This window comes from Oryza sativa, chromosome 4 (assembly GCF_034140825.1).
Source record: "Oryza sativa Japonica Group chromosome 4, ASM3414082v1".
Lineage (NCBI taxonomy): Eukaryota > Viridiplantae > Streptophyta > Magnoliopsida > Poales > Poaceae > Oryza > Oryza sativa.
In genome coordinates, this window is record NC_089038.1 from 31,746,702 (window position 1) to 31,767,022 (window position 20,321).

The 20,321-nt window shown below is 46.3% G+C and overlaps 4 protein-coding genes across 6 annotated transcripts; 2 read left to right on the top strand and 2 right to left on the bottom strand.

The window, feature by feature from the left end:
- Positions 1–133: 133 nt before the first annotated feature.
- On the top strand, positions 134–4,382 carry LOC4336991 (protein argonaute 2-like). Its single transcript, NM_001419865.1, has 3 exons — positions 134–725; positions 1,046–2,195; positions 2,647–4,382. Exons 1-3 carry the CDS (start codon positions 233–235, stop codon positions 4,106–4,108), a joined length of 3,105 nt encoding a protein of 1,034 aa, NP_001406794.1. The 5' UTR covers positions 134–232; the 3' UTR covers positions 4,109–4,382.
- A 1,321-nt stretch (positions 4,383–5,703) lies between these two features.
- LOC4336992 (protein argonaute 3-like) lies at positions 5,704–10,717 on the top strand. Its single transcript, NM_001419866.1, is given in 3 exon segments — positions 5,704–5,913; positions 7,091–8,306; positions 8,787–10,717. Coding segments are annotated over 3 exon segments (2,973 nt in total). The 5' UTR covers positions 5,704–5,753; the 3' UTR covers positions 10,384–10,717.
- LOC4336993 (protein FAR1-RELATED SEQUENCE 5) lies at positions 10,673–15,034 on the bottom strand. 3 transcript variants are annotated; one of them, NM_001419867.1, is made up of 7 exons: positions 14,552–14,987; positions 14,351–14,428; positions 11,926–13,948; positions 11,716–11,840; positions 11,546–11,623; positions 11,403–11,462; positions 10,673–11,232 (listed from the first exon to the last, which is right to left on the bottom strand). In NM_001419867.1, exons 1-7 carry the CDS (start codon positions 14,960–14,962, stop codon positions 11,122–11,124), a joined length of 2,886 nt encoding a protein of 961 aa, NP_001406796.1. In that variant the 5' UTR covers positions 14,963–14,987; the 3' UTR covers positions 10,673–11,121. The 3 variants fall into 3 exon arrangements, 2 of the variants coding, with proteins under 2 accessions (NP_001406796.1, XP_066165294.1); XR_001545440.3 differs by having other exon boundaries at positions 10,684–11,232; positions 11,546–11,643; positions 14,552–15,034; XM_066309197.1 differs by lacking the exons at positions 14,351–14,428; positions 14,552–14,987 and adding an exon at positions 14,055–14,250 and having other exon boundaries at positions 10,684–11,232.
- A 792-nt stretch (positions 15,035–15,826) lies between these two features.
- On the bottom strand, positions 15,827–18,940 carry LOC4336994 (uncharacterized protein At4g15545). Its single transcript, XM_015778571.3, has 10 exons — positions 18,465–18,940; positions 18,302–18,370; positions 17,510–17,563; positions 17,330–17,405; positions 17,158–17,226; positions 16,874–17,065; positions 16,744–16,786; positions 16,587–16,665; positions 16,347–16,485; positions 15,827–16,253 (listed from the first exon to the last, which is right to left on the bottom strand). The coding sequence occupies exons 1-9, from the start codon at positions 18,726–18,728 to the stop codon at positions 16,393–16,395; spliced, it is 939 nt and encodes a 312-aa protein (XP_015634057.2). The 5' UTR covers positions 18,729–18,940; the 3' UTR covers positions 15,827–16,253; positions 16,347–16,392.
- Positions 18,941–20,321: the final 1,381 nt, after the last annotated feature.

A 20,321-nucleotide genomic window follows, 5' to 3' on the forward strand; every position in this document is an offset into this window, starting at 1 on the left:
GCTCAACCAAATTGCCACTAAACCGCTCACCACTCACTAATCTATCAGGGGCAAGATCGTATTTTGCCACTAATCCCACTAATCCCCCTGCGCGCTTCTCGTATAACTACTCCCCACTGCTCTCTTCGATCCCCTCTTCTGCTTTTTAGCGAAATCCGAGAAAAAAATTGCCTGCAAAAAAAAAAATCGAAACGTCGTTCTGATCGATCGGCCGTTCGAGTTCACGGCGGAGATGGAGCACGAGCGCGGTGGCGGTGGCCGCGGCCGCGGGAGGGGTCGCGGTGGCGGGCGTGGCGGCGGTGGCGGCGATGGTCGCGGAGGCGGTTATGGTGGTGCTGGTGGTGGTGGTGTCGGCGGGCGCGGTGGGCGTGGGCCTCCTGGTGGTGGTGGTGGACGCGGGTACGAGCCCGGCGGCGGGCGTGGGTACGGTGGCGGCGGCGGCGGTGGTGGACGTGGGTATGGCGGCGGAGGCGGCGGTGGTGGGTACGAGTCCGGCGGTGGGCGTGGGTATGGCGGCGGTGGACGTGGGTATGAATCCGGCGGTGGGCGTGGACCTGGCGGCGGCGGCCGTGGGCACGAGTCCGGCGGTGGCGGTGGCCGCGGCGGGAACGTGTGGGCGCAGCCGGGGAGAGGGCGCGGAGGAGCCCCCGCCCCGGCGCCGGCGCCAGCACCAGCAGCGAGGAGGATCCAGGACGAGGGGGCCGCGAGGTCGTCGGGTACCGTTGGTAAGCGTCTCACCAAGTATAATTGGTGCTTCTGAATGTACCATCACTTTTTTTTTTGTTATGTCACGAAACACTGCAGGGAAGCATCTAGGATTTAGAAAGTCCCTAGGACGTTCAGTTTCTTACTTGAAAGTGCATCATGAGCAACATTTGCTCTGTCATTTCCATCTGGGAAGTCGTTTTGGAAAAGCAAAATTTCTAGGGGGGACTACAACTTGTTGATCCATTTTGTTCTAACTGCTCGTTAAGTTGCTGATTTTGCTTACTCCTATGTGAACTTGACCTGTTTTTGTTTCTAACGGTTCTTCATTTTCCTTCAGAGCGCATTGCTTCTACTGAGGTTGTAAGAGTACAACCACCTGCACCCCCAGTTGCTGTGTCTCGTAGTGGCACGCGTGTGCCAATGCGAAGACCTGATGGTGGAGGCTCAGTATCGAAAGCCAAGGTCAAATTGTTGGTGAACCATTTTATAGTTAAGTACCGACAGGCATCAACTGTTTTTCACTATGACATAGACATCAAGCTTGATATAAGTTCCCCCAAGGCTTCAGACAAGGAGCTATCCAAGGGAGATTTTCTTACTGTCAAGGACGAGCTCTTCAAGGATGAGAGCTTTCGGCGGCTTTCATCAGCTGTTGCTTATGATGGAAAAAGAAATTTATTTACTTGTGCTGAGCTACCAGATGGTTTGTTTCGTGTCAAAGTCCGTTCACGGACTTACATTGTATCTGTGGAGTTCAAGAAGAAGCTTCCTTTGAGCCAACTCTCGGAACTGCCTGTGCCCAGAGAGGTCTTGCAGGGGCTTGATGTCATTGTGCGTGAGGCCTCTAGCTGGCGCAAGATTATCATTGGTCAGGGATTTTACTCGCAGGGCCGCAGTGTGCCCATTGGGCCGGATGTTGTAGCTCTCAAAGGAACCCAGCAGACCCTGAAATGCACTCAGAAAGGACTGATCCTTTGTGTGGACTATTCGGTTATGCCGTTTCGCAAAGCTGGACCTGTGTTGGATCTTGTTCAGAAGTCTGTGAGATACCTTGACTACAGGACAACACTAAACAAACACCAATTGGACACTTTGAAGAATGAACTCAAAGGCCAGCGTGTCACTGTAAATCATAGGAGGACAAAGCAGAAGTACATTGTTAAAGGTTTGACTGATAAACCTGCAAGTCAGATAACTTTTGTAGATTCTGAATCAGGACAGACCAAGAAGCTTCTTGATTACTATTCGCAGCAGTATGGCAAGGTTATTGAGTATCAAATGCTTCCATGCTTGGATTTGAGCAAGAGCAAGGACAAGCAAAACTATGTGCCGATTGAATTGTGTGATCTTCTTGAAGGGCAGAGATACCCAAAAGCAAGCTTAAATAGGAATTCTGATAAAACACTGAAAGAAATGGCTTTGATCCCTGCCTCAAGTAGGAAGGAGGAGATTCTGGAGTTGGTGAATGCTGACGATGGGCCTTGCAGGTAACTGTTTCAACTTTTGAGTTCCAACTCTTTCCACTGTTTGCAAACGCCTAATTGATCTTGAAACTTAACATGTTGCTATGATTAATTAGTAGTAGTGGTGGTAGTACAACTATAGATTCGTGGATTCAATGGAAATACTTCTCTGCGTGAACGACCTAGTACCACAAAACTTGGGTTAATATATGTGTGCGAAACAACAAGAGACTTAACTACCTCAAATATTGTATGGGTCAAATGGTTGACTCATTGTTCTCCTTGTCACATTTGTCTTTCTGATATTTAACTGTTATTACTCATTTTTTTCCTTGCTAAGGGAGAACATAAACTTAACTGATCTTTGTCATTCGGTTTTGGAGAAAATTAATGAACTACTCTTGATCATTTTAACTTCAGAACTAGAGATAACTGATGTTATCTTATCATGTACTAATTACTATTTTTATTCCAGGGGTGAAATTGCTCAGCAGTTCGGGATTTCTTTGGATGTACAAATGATGGAAGTCACTGGTAGGACCCTTCCTCCTCCCAGCCTAAAACTTGGCACCTCCAGTGGCCAACCCCCCAAATTCAATATTGATCAGCCTAACTGCCAGTGGAACCTTACGAGGAAAAGACTAGCAGAGGGCGGGGTGCTACAGTGCTGGGGCGTTGTGGACTTCAGTGCAGATTCTGGGCAGTACGCCCTGAATGGGAACATGTTTATTGACAAGATTGTCAGGAAGTGCTGCGACCTTGGCGTACAGATGAACCGTAACCCATGCATTGTGCAACTGTTAGATATGGAGGTGCTATCCGATCCACATCAGCTCTTCGAGGAGCTTAACAAAGCTAAGCAGGCGGCAGCCAGTAAGAAACAGAAGCTGCAGCTCCTCTTCTGCCCAATGTCTGATCAGCATCCTGGGTACAAGACGCTGAAGCTTATCTGCGAGACGCAGCTGGGGATCCAGACCCAGTGCTTCTTGAGCTTCCTCGCGAACAAACAACAGGGACAGGACCAGTACATGTCCAACCTTGCTCTGAAGATCAACGGCAAGATTGGAGGAAGCAACATCCAACTGTTTGGTGAATCGCTCCCGCGGATCTCCGGCGCGCCATACATGTTCATCGGCGCCGACGTGAATCACCCATCGCCGGGGAACGTCGAGAGCCCGTCGATTGCAGCAGTGGTGGCCTCGGTGGATCAAGGCGCCAGCAAGTACGTGCCAAGAATCCGCGCTCAGCCTCACCGCTGCGAGGTGATCCAGCACCTCGGCGACATGTGCAAGGAGCTCATCGGCGTGTTCGAGAAGCGGAACCGCGTGAAGCCCCAGAGGATCATCTACTTCCGCGACGGCGTCAGCGACGGTCAGTTCGACATGGTGCTGAACGAGGAGCTGGCGGACATGGAGAAGGCGATCAAGACCAAGGACTACTCCCCGACGATCACCGTGATCGTGGCCAAGAAGCGGCACCACACCAGGCTGTTCCCCAAGGACCTGAACCAGCAGCAGACCAAGAACGGCAACGTGCTCCCCGGCACGGTGGTGGACACCGGCGTGGTCGACCCGGCGGCGTACGACTTCTACCTGTGCAGCCACAACGGGCTGATCGGGACGAGCCGGCCGACGCACTACTACAGCCTTCTGGACGAGCACGGCTTCGCCTCCGACGACCTGCAGAAGCTGGTGTACAACCTCTGCTTCGTCTTCGCCCGCTGCACCAAGCCGGTGTCGCTGGCCACGCCCGTCTACTACGCCGACCTCGCCGCCTACCGCGGCAGGCTCTACTACGAGGGCATGATGATGTCGCAGCCGCCACCGTCTTCCGCGGCGTCGGCGTCGTCGGCATCCTCCTCCGGCGCCGGCGCTTCCGACTTCAGGAGCTTCCCGGCGCTGCACGAGGATCTGGTGGACAACATGTTCTTCATCTGACGACAGCCTTTCGTCGCATGGTCCGGTGGTCTCTCTCTGTTCTTAGTTTACCTCTTACTGCGTGGAGTCTCAGGTCATAGACTCATTAGTCACAGACTCACAGGTTGTCTATCTTTTGACTTTTGTTGACCGTGTCGTCGGTCTTGGTAGTTGGTAGTCTTATACATACTGTTGAGGCTGCATTATGGTTGCACAAGAAAGTTTAAGAGTACTATACTGGTACTCTGTATTTTGCAATTCTCGTGCGGATGCTATGGAGTAGGATGTTTCTAGAACACGGCTGTTCCGCTACTGACTTCGAGACGGGGCCCAGAACGGAGTCGCCACGGCTAGGAAAGCCGAAAGCGGGAAAAGAAAATTCTCGTTTTGCTCCTTCCTACTGTAGTCCTTTTCCATTCTGCCCCTCCGATTACTTGAGTACTTTCTTTGTTTCAAAGCAAATATAAATATACGGTTTAAATTCGTAGTACTAGAACGTGTCACCTTCTATACTAGTTTTGTTCATTATGCGATAGAGTGAGTAGTACATACTAGGAGCTTTATCGGTTTTTTAAAAAATAAGTCAAAGCAGAAATAATTTTGGAGTTGATTTTTAAGATATTTTTGATGTAGTTTATTTTTTTATAGACTTTTAAGTTATTAGAAACATATATTAAAATTGTATACGTACATTATTTTTTGGACATTAATAAGCTCTTATGATTTGTAATTAACTTTTAGACAACTGATGAGACTCTCCTGCAAGGCTGCAATCCAGGCCTGTAAGAAGAAATGGTTCAAATTACTACCTAGATAGGCTAGATTGCTTATTGCTACCTGCTCGAAATCGAATACAGTAGCTCATTAGTACTTTGCTTGTGTTACACGTCTTATTTTCCAATTTGGACATAACACGGGGATCTAACAGAAAAAAGGCCACATCCCAAATTCTGGACTTCCCAATTATTCCTACCCAAGATGACTCCACGCGGCAGGTTGCCAACGTCCACTTGACTCGTGTAAACTCCTCATGTCCCACTTTGTCCCTCTTAGCGCAACAAAATTGCTGCCGGAGCACACAGAAACTTGCCATCCGTCAGGGGCAAAATCGTATTTTCGCACATAATTCTCGTGCCCAAGCAAAATTCACCTGCGCGCCCTCCTCCTATAACTACCCCTCGCTGCCATCTTCGATCCCCTCCTCCTCCTCCTCTGCTCTAGCGAAAGCCGAGAGAGAGAGAGAAAAAAATCCGTCACGAAATCCACACGCTTCTGAGTTCTGATCTGTGGGTTCGAGTTCACGGCGGAGATGGCCGGTCGCGGTGGCCGCGACCCCCGGAGAGGCTACGACGGCGGCTACGGGTACCCGAGAGGCGGAGGAGGGCAAGGGGGTACTAACCGGGGAAGAGACGGGCAGCGCGGTGGAGGAAGAAACGGGCCTCGCGGAGGACGCTTTCCCGGTGGAAGAGGAGTCGAGCCTCGCAGAGGCGGCGATGTTCTGGGAGGAGGCCAAGGCGGTGGGCGGGGGACTACTGCTGGTGGTGGTGGTCTTGGTCGAGGAGGGTCCGAGCTCGGCAGTGGGAGCGGAACTGGCGGCGCGTGGGTGCTTGACGTGAACGACTTCCCGGAGTTGGGGAGTGGGGGGAACGCCCGTGCGCGGTCGGCGATGGCGCCCGCGCGACCACCGAGACCAGCACGACCACCAGAGCCAGCGTCACCACCACCGCCACCACCACCACCAGCGCCAGCGTCACCACCACCACCACCAGCGCCAGCAGCGAAGGGGATCCAGGACGAGGGATCCTCGAGTTCGTCGTGGTCCGTTGGTAAGTTCCTCTCCTGATTCAATCGGTGCTTTAATTTTGTGCGGTTTGGCATGTTTGCTCTGTTCCTTGGCATTAGGAATGTTGGAAACTGATCGATCAAGTGGTCGATCTGGGGTTTTGCACTTTCGAGATAGTATATTAATCTACGCAGAGTTTGATTTCGCCTATTCATGCGAGTGATCTGGGTTGTGTTTTCTGCTGTTTCGATGATTTTTTTTCGAACAAGATGCTGTTTCGATGATAAGAGTAGAAGCAGAGGGATGCCGATTTTGCACTAGAACGGTCCTTGTGCTTCTGAATGCATTTGATCACGATTTTATTGCTGATGTCACGAAACACCGTAGGGGAGCATTTGGATTTCAGAAATTACATAAGACGGGTGTTATTCTTCCTTGAATGTGAATCGGATGCAACATTTACTGTCATTTTACTTTGGGAAAACGTTGTGCAAATGCAGAATTTCTAGGGGTTTTTCACAGCTTGGTGATCCATTTTTTTTCGAAGTTCTAACTGCATTACTGCACGTGAAGTGCCTCTCCTGATTCAATCGGTCCTTTGTGCGGTTTGCAATGTTTACTCTGCTCCTTACTAGCATTATGAATGTTCGAAACTGATTGATCAAGTGGTTGATCTGGGGTTTAGTTCTTTCGAGAGGGTTTAGTACTTCCGACATTGCATATTAATCTGCACATAGTTTGATTTCGCTTTCATGCGAGTGATCTGAGCTCTGTTTCCCGTGGTGTGTCGATGAGACGATGATAGAGTAGAAGCAGATCGAGATATGTTGATTTTGCACTAGTATGATGTGAATCTGAATGTACGATCAATTTTTCTTTTGTTGATGATGTGTCGATGATAGAGTAGAAGCAGATCGAGATATGTTGATTTTGCACTAGTATGATGTGAATCTGAATATACGATCAATTTTTTTTTGTTGACGTCACGTACCATCAACATTTTTTTTTCTAAAGGCAGGGTTGCATTTAGATTTCAGAAAATTCATAGGAAGAGTAATTCCTTGCTTGAATGTGAATCATATTACTTTAGGGGGAATATCGATCTACAGTTTGGTGATCCCTTCTGTTCTAGTTTTAAGTTTAACTACACGTTGAGTTGGTGGGTTTGCTTGTGTAAACTTGACATTCTCTGTTTCTAACCACTCTTCCGTTTCCTTTAGAGCGCATTCCCTACGGTGAGGATGAAAAAGAAGAACCACCGGCAACCCCAATTGCTTCCAGTAACAAGAATAAAAGAGAAGAACCACCTACCAAACATAGGCCAATGGCAAGACCACCTGGTGGTGGAGGTCCATTATCTAAAGGCGAGGTCAAATTGTTGGTGAACCATTTTTCAGTCGACTACCCAAAGGAATCAACCTTTTTTCACTATGAAATACGAATCAAGCTTGGTGACGGTCCCAACAGAAAGCTCTCAAAGGCAGAGCTTCTTACAGTCAAGAATGAGCTCTTCGAGCACGAGAGCCTTCAGGAGCTTTCGTCAGCTGTTGCTTATGATGGAGAGAGAAATTTATACACTTGTGCTGAACTACCAGAAGACTGCATAGTCCCTGTGAGCAAATTCCGTGTGAAGGACAGTTCACGGACCTACATTGTATCAGTGAAGTTGAAGAAGCCGCTGCCTTTAAGCCAACTCTTGGAGCAGCGGCCTGGGCCTAGAGATGTCATGCAGGGCCTTGATGTCATTGTGCGTGAGGCATCTAGCTTCGGCAAGATTGTCCTTGGTCAGGGATTTTACCCGCAGAGCGGCAGTGAGGCCATCAGTGATAGCAATATTGTAGCTCTCAAAGGAACCCAGCAGAGCCTTAAATGCACTCAGAAAGGGCTGATCCTGTGTGTGGACTATTCGGTTTTGCCATGTTGGAAAGCTGGATCTGTGTTGGACCTTGTTAAGACTATGAAGTTCATGGAATACCCGCTCTTGGAAGACCAATTGAAAAAATTGAACAATGCGCTCAAAGGCCTGTGTGTTACTGTAAGTCACAGGAAGACTGAGGAGAAGTACACTGTTAAAGGCTTGACAGATAAACCTGCCGACCAGATAACTTTTAAAGACTCTAAATCAGGACAGACGACGAAGCTTATCGAGTACTATAAGGAGACGTATAAGAAAGAGATTGAGCATCCGATGCTTCCATGCTTGGATTTGAGCAAGAGCAAGTCCAAACAAAACTATGTGCCGATTGAATTTTGTAATATTCCTGAAGGGGAGAGGTATCCAGTGGCGAGGTTAGATGACAAGAAGTCTGATAATAAGGGCGAACAAGAGAAGCCATCTACAAAGACGACACTGAGAAAAATTTCTATAAAGGTTGCCTCTAGTCGGAAGGAGGAGATTCTGGACTTGGTGGGGAATGCTCAAGATGGGCCTTGCAGGTATCTGTTTGAGTTTCGACCCCTTTCCACTTTTTGCAAACGTCTAACTATCGTCATCCCTAATATTAACATGTTGCTACGATTAATGAGTAGTAGGGTCATATACTCAATGAGAACTTCTCTGCATAAACAACCTGCTACCACAAAACTTGTGCTGAACTGCTGATGCTGTAATTGTGTGAAACCTGATCTTCGAACAAAGATATGCATTTGCTTATTCCCGTAAACTCGTGCTGATGCTATATATCGGTAAAAGAAACAAGAGACTTCAACTGCTTACTGTGTTGGGGTCAACTCGTTGCTCTGCTTACCTTTATCTTCATGATATTCAACTGTTCAACTGATAATTAGCTTAATTTTGATCTTTATCATTTTATTTTGGAGAAAATGAGTTGATCTTGATCTGTTTAATTTCAACTATAGAACTATAGAGAGAGCTAATGTATCTTGTCAGGCGCTAACTTACTGTTTTAATTCCAGGGGAAAAATAGCTCAGCGATTCAGGATTTCTTTAGATGCAGCAATGATGGAAGTCACTGGTAGGATTCTTGCTCCCCCCACCCTAGAACTTGGCACTGGCACCTCCAGAGGCCAGACCTTCAAATTCACTATTCATCAGGATGACTGCCAGTGGAACTGGAAGCTTAAAAAATACGATAAACGAGTAGTAGCACATGGCGGGACTCTTAACTGCTGGGGCGTCGTCGATTTCAGTGAAGGCGACCTAGAGAGCAAGTTTATTGACAAGGTTGTCAGGAAGTGCTCCGCCCTTGGCATGGTCATGACCCGTAAACCATGCTATGAGCATGTGTCAAATATGGAAGTGCTATCCGATCCAAAGAGCCTCAGAGATGCGCTTATCGAAGCGAAGCGTGCCGCGGAGGAGGAAGACAAGAAGCTGCAGCTCCTCTTCTGCCCGATGCTCAACCGGTGCCATGGGTACAAGACCCTGAAGTTGATGTGCGAGACGGAGCTGGGGATCCAGACCCAGTGCTTCTTGAGCACCGCCGCAAAACTCGACGAAAAACGACAGGACCAGTACATTACCAACCTTGCTCTGAAGATCAACGGCAAGATCGGGGGTAGCAACATGCAGCTCGACCCGGACTCGATCCCAGTGGTGTCCGCCAAGGATTTCATGTTCATCGGTGCGGACGTGAACCACCCTCCGCCTGGGAATGTCAGTAAGGACATCCCGTCCATAGCAGCCGTGGTGGCCTCCGTTGATAAAGGCGCCAGCAAGTACGTGACAAGGATCCGCGCCCAGTATCACCGGTGCGAGATGATCCAGAACCTCGGTGATATCTGCAAGGAGCTCATCGGCGCGTATGAGAAGGTAAACAAGAAGAAGCCTGATAGCATCATCTACTTCCGCGACGGCGTCAGTGACGGTCAGTTCGACATGGTGCTGAACGAGGAGCTGGCGGACATGGAGAATAAGATCATGGTGGGTGACTACCCGAAGATCACCGTGATCGTTGCCAAGAAGAGGCACCACACGCGGCTGTTCCCCAAGGACAGGAACCAGCGGCAGACCAAGAACGGCAACGTGCTCCCCGGCACGGTGGTGGACACCGACGTGGTCGACCCGACGGCGTACGACTTCTACCTGTGCAGCCACAAGGGGGAGGTCGGGACGAGCCGGCCGACGCACTACTACAGCCTTCTGGACGAGCACGGCTTCGCCTCCGACGACCTGCAGAAGCTGGTGTACAACCTCTGCTTCGTCTTCGCCCGCTGCACCAAGCCGGTGTCGCTGGCCACTCCCGTCTACTACGCCGACCTCGCCGCCTACCGCGGCAGGCTCTACTACGAGGGCATGATGATGTTGCAGCCGGCGGCGTCAGCGGCATCTGCCTCCGAGGCCATGATGCCGGCGGCACAGCCCCAGGCGGCTGCGGCTGCGGCTGCGGCAGCGTCGCCGTCGTCGTCAGCGGCATCCTCATCTGAGGGCATGACGGCGTCCCAGCCCCAGGCGCCGGCGGCGGAGGCGGCATCCTCCTCCGCGGGAGCTGCCGACTTCAGGGAGTTGCCTCCGATGCACGGGGATCTGTTGAACAACATGTTCTTCCTCTGACGACAGCTTTTCGCCGCATATGGTCTCTCGTTGCCAGGTACTCCTCGTATGGTCCTGGAACTTGCGTTTGATTTTCTGGTTGTGATACCTGTCCGTGTCCCGGTGTCTGTTCTTTAACTGCCTGGAGTCTCTCATGTCTTTGGGTGGTTTATCCATAGTAAATTTTTGTCCGTGTCATATCTTTTGCAGTCCTATACATGCTGTCGGGCTGCATGGTTGCACAATAAAAGTTTCTTCTTTTGCAATCTTCATTATTTTGATGTGCGAACAGTAAAATGTATGGTCCATTGCCAAAGTTGCTCAGCTCAGTCCAGTACACCAATTTTTCACTGAATCTTTTGGTTGTTACACTTCACCTGTGATCACTTCATGCCGCCAGCGCTAAGGGCGTCGAAATGTAGGACAAGTAACAAGTTCTGTCACAATGTGTTGTGCGTTCCTGGGAGCAAACCTGATCTACAATTTAGCCAACTAGTATATACAAAAGCTCCCTTTGGAACGAGCAACTGATAATTTGTACACTGAATTTCACTATGACATTTTCTCTATACAAAACGAGCTCGTAGTTGTCAGAATGGATGGCAGAGACTCCTAAAGTCCCAATTATTAGTTAGGGATTCTAGCAGTCCTGTGTTCTAGCTGCCACTTCCATGACAAATGAAACACTGGTAACTGGTAAGCAGGAAGCCATCACTGATTATCATATCTGTGCTGCTGCATGCTTGTGATAGTAGTGCATCAGAGAAAATCCCACACTGGTATTGATGACTGCCCCTGATCACCATTCTGATGCTCCATCTGGGGATTTGCCCCTACAAACTGTAGTGCATGCATATCACTAGGATAGCCCTGCAAGAGTGTGTAGATAGCAGTTCATCAAACATGGCTACATAGAATCTGCAGCATGGTTGCACTCTTAGCTTTGACCTTAGGCTATTACTTCATTAGTGGACAAGAATGTCAAATGCTGAAAAAAAAGGCATAAAACTTCTCGACAACGTCGATAGTATATAACTCACTTGGGTTAATTGATTGTTTCCGGGAAATGCCTGCTGTTGCATGGTTGGAAGTGAGGAAGCCTACAGTAAGCCACAAGAAGCTGATGAATACGATACTTCAATAGAATGAGATATATTTTTTAAAGTAATAGATGATCACATACCTGACCAAACTGATTCAAATTGTTATGAAGATTCTCTGAGGTACCAAGCCCATAGCTCTGACCAAGTATATAATGCCCCTGAACAAGGAAATCAACACCTGTAATAAATAACTGTTCCACAGTGATGAAAGGAACATCTAAAAAAAATACTGTCTTGAAGAAAAATCAACCTGCATTAATTGATCTGGGAGGAACTGATTTGGAGAATTCCTTGCTTCTGACTGCCTGTTGTCTGGTGTCATATTCAGTTCTCCATCTCTTGTTCCAGTGGCTGCTTCATCAGGGTGCCTTGTGTCTAGCAACAAAAGAAAATTTACAAATTTAATTTTGCAATTATAAACAGTTAGAACTTGAAATCCACAAAAAAATTGGAGTCCCACCTTTTCTTGTTTTCTGCATTTTATTAGTTACCACAGCACTTTTATGGCGATAAACTTCAGTCTTCTTCTTTCCAGTAGATTTCTCAACTTCATTGCTACTATTAAGGAGATATTCATTCTGAACCATACTAGTTAACTGGTTCTTAATGGAAGGGCCTACGGATGACTTATTCGCCAGTGTAGATTGCAAAATCCGTTCTACTTCTTCAACAAGTCGATCTGATTGGCTTGCCATCAGTGCAAATGTCTCTGCATTCTCTGCAGCCTTAGCAGCTATCTTGTAGAACGAGCGGCACAGAGCTGCATAGCGTTCTGGAACAGAAGATTTTGTGCCACTATCAAAATTAAATCTATTAGTTTCATCGGTGGACCCCACCTTTGCATCTTTTCTCCATCTCTTAAGAAAATACTGCGGCCTGATCTCTTTAACATTCCTCAGCTCATATACCTTTAATATATGGCAACATAATATTCCAGCATTTTCAAATTTTTTACAAGTACATGCAACTGTGCCATCTGATGAGTCAAACCGCACAAGCTGGTCTTTAGTTTTATTCTTAACAGTGATCATGTACTCAGAAAGAGAGCCAAACTCCCCACAACTATAAGCCATACAGTCCATACACAGTTCATATTCCTTTCTAAATAACTCAAAGATGATTGGTGTATACACTTTTGCAGCTTGCCATAGCAGTGGCAGAGATATTCTTGGTGCCCCTTCGCTGGCTTGGTAATCAGCTTGTATCTCTTCTTGCCTCCTCTTCTCCATTGAGCTTTCAAAGAACATAAAAAATTTAGAGAGATCTTTCTCACAATCCAAGAACTCTCTCAGCCCAACGCAAGAAGTTTCTACTTGTAACATCCCTTTAATGTCCCCAAAGAATATTTGCCGGTTATATGGCAAGGCCCAATTTTCCCGATCTTCATACAACTTAGTTAACCATTCCTCTCCTTTGAGGCTGTACTTCTTGATTATCACATTCCATATCTCATCAAACTCCTGGTCATCCTCGATATCAAACATGCAGTGGTGAAAATCATGTGTGAATTCCTCAAGAGTATTAAAAACATGTTCTAAGGACTTAAAAGCATTCTGGTATATTTGCCACACACAAGAACGGTGAATTGTACCAGGCCAGGTGAGACTCAGGGCTTCCTTCAAAGCAGCAGATCGATCTGTCAATATCGTCTTTGGCTGTTTCCCACACATGGCACTCTTAAAGGTCTCGAGAAGCCACTTGAAAGATTCAACAGTTTCATCATACAGAAAAGCAGAGCCAAATATGATTGTTTGCCTATGATGGTTCATACCCAAAAACAAAGCTAAGGGTTTTCTGCAGTCATTTGATCTGTGTGTTGTGTCAAAGCAGATCACATCACAGAAATAATGATAGTCTACTATTGATCTTGCATCAGCCCAGAAGACATTTGTTGCTTTATCATTTTCATCCACCTGAATGGCATAGTAAAAAGAGGGATTATCACTCTTCATTCTTCGAAAATAATCCATTAGAGCTCCAAGGTCCTCTGAATTCATGTGTGTTGAAGACTTGGCCCGAATGTAATTCTTGCATCCTGGAGGAATGTTACTAGCATTTCGGTTTCCTGGTTGAACCTTGGTCAACACTCTCTCTGACTTCAGCATATCTATATCAAATGGTGCAGCAAGCTGGTGATTGTGATCTTCCACAAATTCTGCTACCCGGTACTTGCCATTGGATACCAATTTTATAGCTATCCGTGCAGGACAACCTGTCCTAGTCTCTGGGCGAGGTCTTTTGGCCTCATTCTTTGAGCGAAATCCCTCCCTAGAGCATACAAAGACCCTTGACCTAGCAACATTTTTCACCGTTTTATCCCACAATCCTTTTCGAACACTGAATCCTACATTTCCAGCATAACTAGCATAATACTCATATGCTTTCTCTTCATTCTCGAAAACCATTCCAACTATGGGCACTCCTCCAGCGTTAGCAATAACTTCTGGCGGCACCTCTGGATCTTCTTCTGGTTTATCTACAGTCTGGGAGGAAACGATAACGTAAGTGCAGACAAATACACAATGTCATACATCTACCACAGCATCAAAGTGCTTCTTGGTCATTTGTACCAAGAATGTTTTTCCCTACCGGTATTCTGTAAAAATCCTAAAATCAGACTCCATTTGACATGATTGTGCACCAATGCTACTAACTCCAAGACATGCTGAACTCAATGCGCATCTACATTAGCCTACTTGACACTTGCAATATCCAACCATGAAAGCCGGGTTTTCAGAAGCCGTTGGTGTTGGTGTAGAAGCCGGGTTATATAAATTCCCATTATCTAAAAAACAACCATGAAATGCGCCACATGGAACACACGAAATCTCTCAAACAATTCTCTGAGAAATCAATCAGAAACCATGGATCCCCGGTCTATATACCTTGGCGCCCTCCTTGCCGAGGAACTGCCCTCTCGCACCCCGCCGCCGCCGCTCCGCGAGAGCCTGCCTCGATGGGGCCTGCAGCCAACAATGGCGCCATCAAAAAATAATACTAATAATGATCAAATTTCTATCCATCTTTAACCTAAACTCAAACGCGAATTCTTCCTTCTTGGCGATGATATGGATCGAGGAGCTCACCTTGGCGGTGGCGCGCTTGACGCCCTGGCGGCCGCTCCGCTTCTGCATGTAGCGGAGGACGATGTCGCGGCGCTCCTCGTGCGTGTAGCGGGAGACCCGGACGCCGAGCTCGCGGAGGAGCCGCGTGGTCGTGGGCTGCGCCGCCGACGATGGGGTCGCCGCCGCCTTCCCGCCGCCGTCCTTCCCGTCTCCGGCATCGGGGGCGCCTTGGCCGGCGGCGGCGGCGGCGGGCTTGGGGTGGCTCTTGGGAGCGGCGCGGCGCTTCTTGGGGTTGGAGGAGAGGTCGAGGTAGGTGCGCACGATGTGGGATATGCGGGACGCCGGCTGCCGTGGCTGCGCGGATGCTGAGGACGACGGCGTGGGCTCGCCGGCGGCGGCGGTGGGGTCGCCGGAGGTGGAGGCGGTGGCCATGGTGGTGGTGGTGGTGGGATCGGCCGGCGGAAGGGGGGGAATGGAGCTGGGGCCGTGAGGCACTCATCTCTCAGGTGTATGACATGTGGGGCCTCGACTTCAGTGCGCCTACGGCGAATCACGTGGGACCGACATGTCAGCCTCTTATTATTTAGACTTTGTTTGGAGCTTTTCAGCTAGGTATACATCATACGAGAGGAGTCATTCTAGCAGGATTAAGTGAGTATTAACTATTATTGCTACAAGCTTAAAAATTAAATTTACTATTTCTTTTAAAAAACTTATATATAAAAAGTTTTTGCAAAACAAAGGAAGTTGCCAAAACTTTGAGTTGAATAGAAAAATGATTTATTTTGAGGTGGAGGGAGTAAATTGCATCAAGATCAAATTGAAACTTACATTACGAAGCCAAGCAGACACGCATTGGTGAGTATCAAGATCAAATGTTTAAGATCGTGTTTATGCTTGTCTGTTGTAGATTTTATTTGTTGATAATTACTTCATACTTCGTATTGGGGATTTAGGACTTGCAAAATACTTGAACAACATTACGTTCTCTCAGTTGACATCACTTTGTAGTTCGTCATATATAGGAGTATGCCTATGTAATGTTATAGTTTATGTAAAGTATAGCAAGATTTGTCTTGGTTCACACACACTAAACAAACTTCATGTCAGCCTCTTGTACGACTTTGTTCTAAGCTATCCGTTAAGTTTATTTTTTTAAAAAAATATTTAATTTATTCATATAATAAAGTTGAAAATCCATGTCAATAATCTATTTCAATATGACCATTCTTCACAAAACAAAAATCACAACTGCAATCAGTGCAATTCTAGCAATTACTTTGTTCATCAGACAAGGAGAACAAGCAATACATACTATCATTGCCTGAACTCTTTTAAGGCAATACATGTTTTTTTGACACGGATTAAGGCAATACACCGTGTCAAAAAAGAGCAGTTTAGTACTTGTTAACACAGATACAAAAGAGCAGTTTTTGAGTATTATACAACTTTCTGCATGGAGGACACCTCAAGAAATCCGCAGGAACACAGGAAGTGCTACAATGGAATGTGCATGTATGCTTAATTACACAGACCAAAATTTGCCATAGGTGTAATATTTCAGTTCCCAGATCCCTGTTTTGGGATGCATGACTGGGTCCATTTACATAGTGATATTGAGGATGGCCAGCTTAAATTATAATGATCTATTTACAAATCTCTGGCAATTTGTTGTTTACGTCTATGAAAGAACAACGATTATCTTCCAACAGTTACATACTTCCTGAAAATAAGTGGCGTGAAATAGACATTGTTAGTCCATCAGAACATGAAATGCCGCCTTAACAGAGAAATCAGAATTCGGGAGTAAAACAACCTGCTTGTTTAAGAGACAAAAATAGACTGAAGCCTGTGACAAGCATTCAAGAATGGTTGCGGTTAAGCATATTCTGGAAAGAAATGTACAAATCTTTATGTTCTGTTCCAAAAATCTCTTCTGCCTTTGAGAGAGTGTCCTGCGCAAATTCATCAAGTACAACAAGAAAATCATGTTTACATATTTTCGCAGAAAATAACCAACTGAAAAGTCAACAATTATAAACGGGCAATATGCTACCTCTCGTGATTGTTTCTGAGCATTGAACTCCTTGATGTTAGCTAAAAATGCCCCAAATTGCTCATACGAAAGTCGTGTCCTGGGATTTGTGTCCAGAAGTGTTAGGATGGAATCGAAATATTAATTTTCACATAAGGTGAACAGCATAATAACCAACCGTGCTTGCCGGAAAAATTCCTTTCCGTCTATACGGGGCCGCCCTGGAAACATAAAAGATTTTGTATTATCAGCATATGCATGTTCAACAAATCTCCCCAAATGAAAATAAGATTCAACAACTCCCAAACCTGCGAACGAACGATGCTGAGGAGGGGAGGTGGGTGCTGAATACTGATGGCTTGACGATCCATGCCATGATGAAAATGTTGAGTGGACTTCTGACAGAGATTTTGTAGGTGATGTTGGACCAGATAAGAACTTAGGTGTTGAACCAGGAGTTAATTTAGGAGCTGTGTATGGTGTGACTGAGAACTGATGTTCTGTAAATGTTTCATAGCAAGTATATGCTGATATAAGATGTGATAAGTTGATAATATTCAGGTGTTCGATAAGAGTAAGTTATTATAACCACCTTGGGCTGATTCAGTCATTGTGGATCTGCTGGAACTATCTGCAGAAGTGCGACTACTTGAAACTTCATCTGCCAAGTAAAAAATAGTGAAACCAAGGAAGATGCATGCAATTCTGGCTATTACTTGAAGAAAAGACAATATTATAGGATTTCCGATGAGGTTGAACAATACCTTTCCAAGAGGGAACTCGAGCAGTCAAATTGTTGTTTGCATCAAAATCACGGTCATCACCTATTTCTGACAATTGCTGCAAGATTATGCAAATAAAATTATTTACGCACATGAGCAACTTCAGAAAAGCACAGCATGAAATATTCAACATATAGAAGCATTTTCATAAGTAATACTCACTAATAAATTGTCTTCACTCAGTGACTTCATCAACTGCTTCTTAAATGCTTCCAACTGCATAGAAAGAGTGATCTTCAACAAGCAGCCAACTAACATACAAATTTTTTAATGCTGATAAAAAAAAACTTGACAAACTTCATGTCGATTAGCATTCTGACAAAATCATACCAACAAATATGACCATTTAGGGCAAGAATTCGAGAATAATTTGAAAGCCACAAAGGGTGGGTAAACTTAGCAGTTATAGCTTCCACACCACAGTGAGTCAGTGACAACAAAGCATTAGTTAGTCGTTGATCCTGTTCTTGTTTCTTTTGAAGTATAATATCTGGCAAAAAAGGGTGACCTTCTAGAAACTTCTTTTTTCATAATTGTGGACTCTTTAACACCAAGTCATTCTGCTATTCCATTGTAATGCACACCAAAGATTATACATTTGAACAAAATTCCTGACTCACTATTAATCTACAACTAACAATTAAAAGATATTCCATCTGATCCCATAAAACTTCGGTACACGGTTGACCAACCTATGCAAACTGCCTACTACTATGATTCTAGGAACACCTGCAAGAAAATCACATATCTAGCAAGCTAGCAAACTAACACTGAAAGTACATGGGTTGAGACATGATTCCAGCAAGTTTTGCACGAAATAAACAGGCGAGCTATCAATCAGAGCACGGATAAAAACCCACTAGCTCCCTAGTATAAGCAGCAATTGAAACTTGAAACCGAACACCATGTTGAGAAATCACAGAATTCTCACTAAAATTGGGATAATTGAGTCACCTTCGCCAAGTTCCTCGCCATCTTCTTGGCCGTGGAGGCGAGCGAGTCCCTCTCCTTCGCCAGCTTCGCCTGCACACCACGAATCGAACACAAACCAAACTGAGTACGCATCCCAATTCTGCTGCCGAAAGCATCCCAGCGACGCGAGGTCCCAGGGGCTCACGTTCTCGTCGAGGGCGGCGAGGAGGCGGGCGTCGGAGTCCGCGAGGCGGGCGCGGAGGTCGGCCTCGGCGCGGTCCCGGTCGGCGAGGTCGCGGCGGAGGCGCGCCGCGTCGGCCTCGAGGCGGGAGACGCGGGAGGCGATGGCCATGGAGGTGATCTTCCGCGCCACGTCCAGCTGCTCGTACGGGTCGGTGGGGATCACAGCCAGGATCTCGTCGGGCAGGTGGAAGTCCACCACCCCGGCCGCCGCCTCGTGCCTCGCCATCGCCGCCACGCGCGCCCCACGAGACGGAGCAGCTCGGCCGGTCAGTTCCTGGACGGCGGCGGCGGCGGCGGAGGTTGCTGCGGTGGTCGCCGGCGGCGGCGCAGAGCAAGACTGGAAATTAAAGTTTTTTTTTTCTGATTTTTAATTCTTTTTGGGGATTTGATGGGGATAGGATGGCTGTATATACCTGTATACTGCGGGGTCGTTGAGTTGGGACTTCCAAGTCATTTTCTCACACATATATGCTCTTCATTTCCTCTTATTAATTCTCCATTTTCTAATTTTATTTTTTTTTGTTCATCAATGTGATAGTTGAGGGTTGGTACTTGGTAGGAGTGACCTGTATAAAAAAAATATAGAGAGAGAGTATATGCTTTGATGGCTCTTGTCTGGAATTGTGTTAAATTAAAGGTGTACTAGTAAGAGATACTCTTATAAAATAGTTATATCTTTTTAAAAAATGAAATGCACATGAGAATACCAGAATATTTTGTCTTTTCATACATGATATGGTAGTATACCTTTTTTTTTTTTTTGGCGAGAGGTAGATACAGGCATACTAACCTGACTGAAAAGAAAAATAGAAAGAAAGAGAGAAGAATGGGCTACATCATTTCTCGTTGCAAACCACATTTCTGGGCTAGGGCCCAGTATGGTTGGTGGGCCTAACACATTCGGCCCGGTGCGTCAGAGTGAATGCGCGAGGTGTTGGGAGCGATTAGTACCACCTCGCTGGTTTGAGAGGAGTTGGAGTCGACGGGTGGCTATAAAAGGAGAGCCTGGGCGACTTTGGGGCAGCACGCAGCTGCGCGTTGAGCATAAAGCGAACTATTTTTTCGCTTTTACTTAGGCCTTGTTTAGTTGGGGAAATCTTTTGGGTTGGGATGTACGCGCCGCAAATAGCAGCATACGCCAAATTTTGGAGGGGATTCTCCTAGGAGGGCCTCTACAATTCTCAATCCGAACATTTACGTTTTTACGAATGATTATTTGAAAGTTATCTTTTTTTTACGAATGATTATTTAATAAAAAGCAATCTAGAATGTTCGAAACCTTAGGCTTAAATGAATCTTCATTCTGTTGCCCCATAATGTTTTAAATTTAAATTTGGGGTTTGCAAGTTTTTCGAGACGTAGAATCGTTTGTGGCTGTGGCCGGTACGAGACTGGGCATTCTGCTTCATTATTTACTTTTGATTACGATTTACATAACTTATCCTTTTAGTCCATTATTTACTTATGTCTTTACGATTCACTAAACTGGTCCTTTGGAGCATATCAAACTGGCTGGTTCATAACATGAGGTAATTAAACGATGTCCCATGACAACACAATGTTGTCAATTTAACTGAAATGAAAGATGTCTAGGAAATATTATATAGAGTAAAGTTCATCACCGGTCCCTAAACTTATACCGCTGTGTCATCCCGGTCCCTAAACTCGCAAATCGACCGTTCAGGTCCTCAAACTTATACCGCTGTGTCATCCCGGTCCCTAAACTCGTAAATCGACCGTTCAGGTCCTCAAACTTGTTCAACTGTGCCATCCTGGTCCCTAAACTTGCAGATCACTCGTTTAGATCCTCCAACTTGTT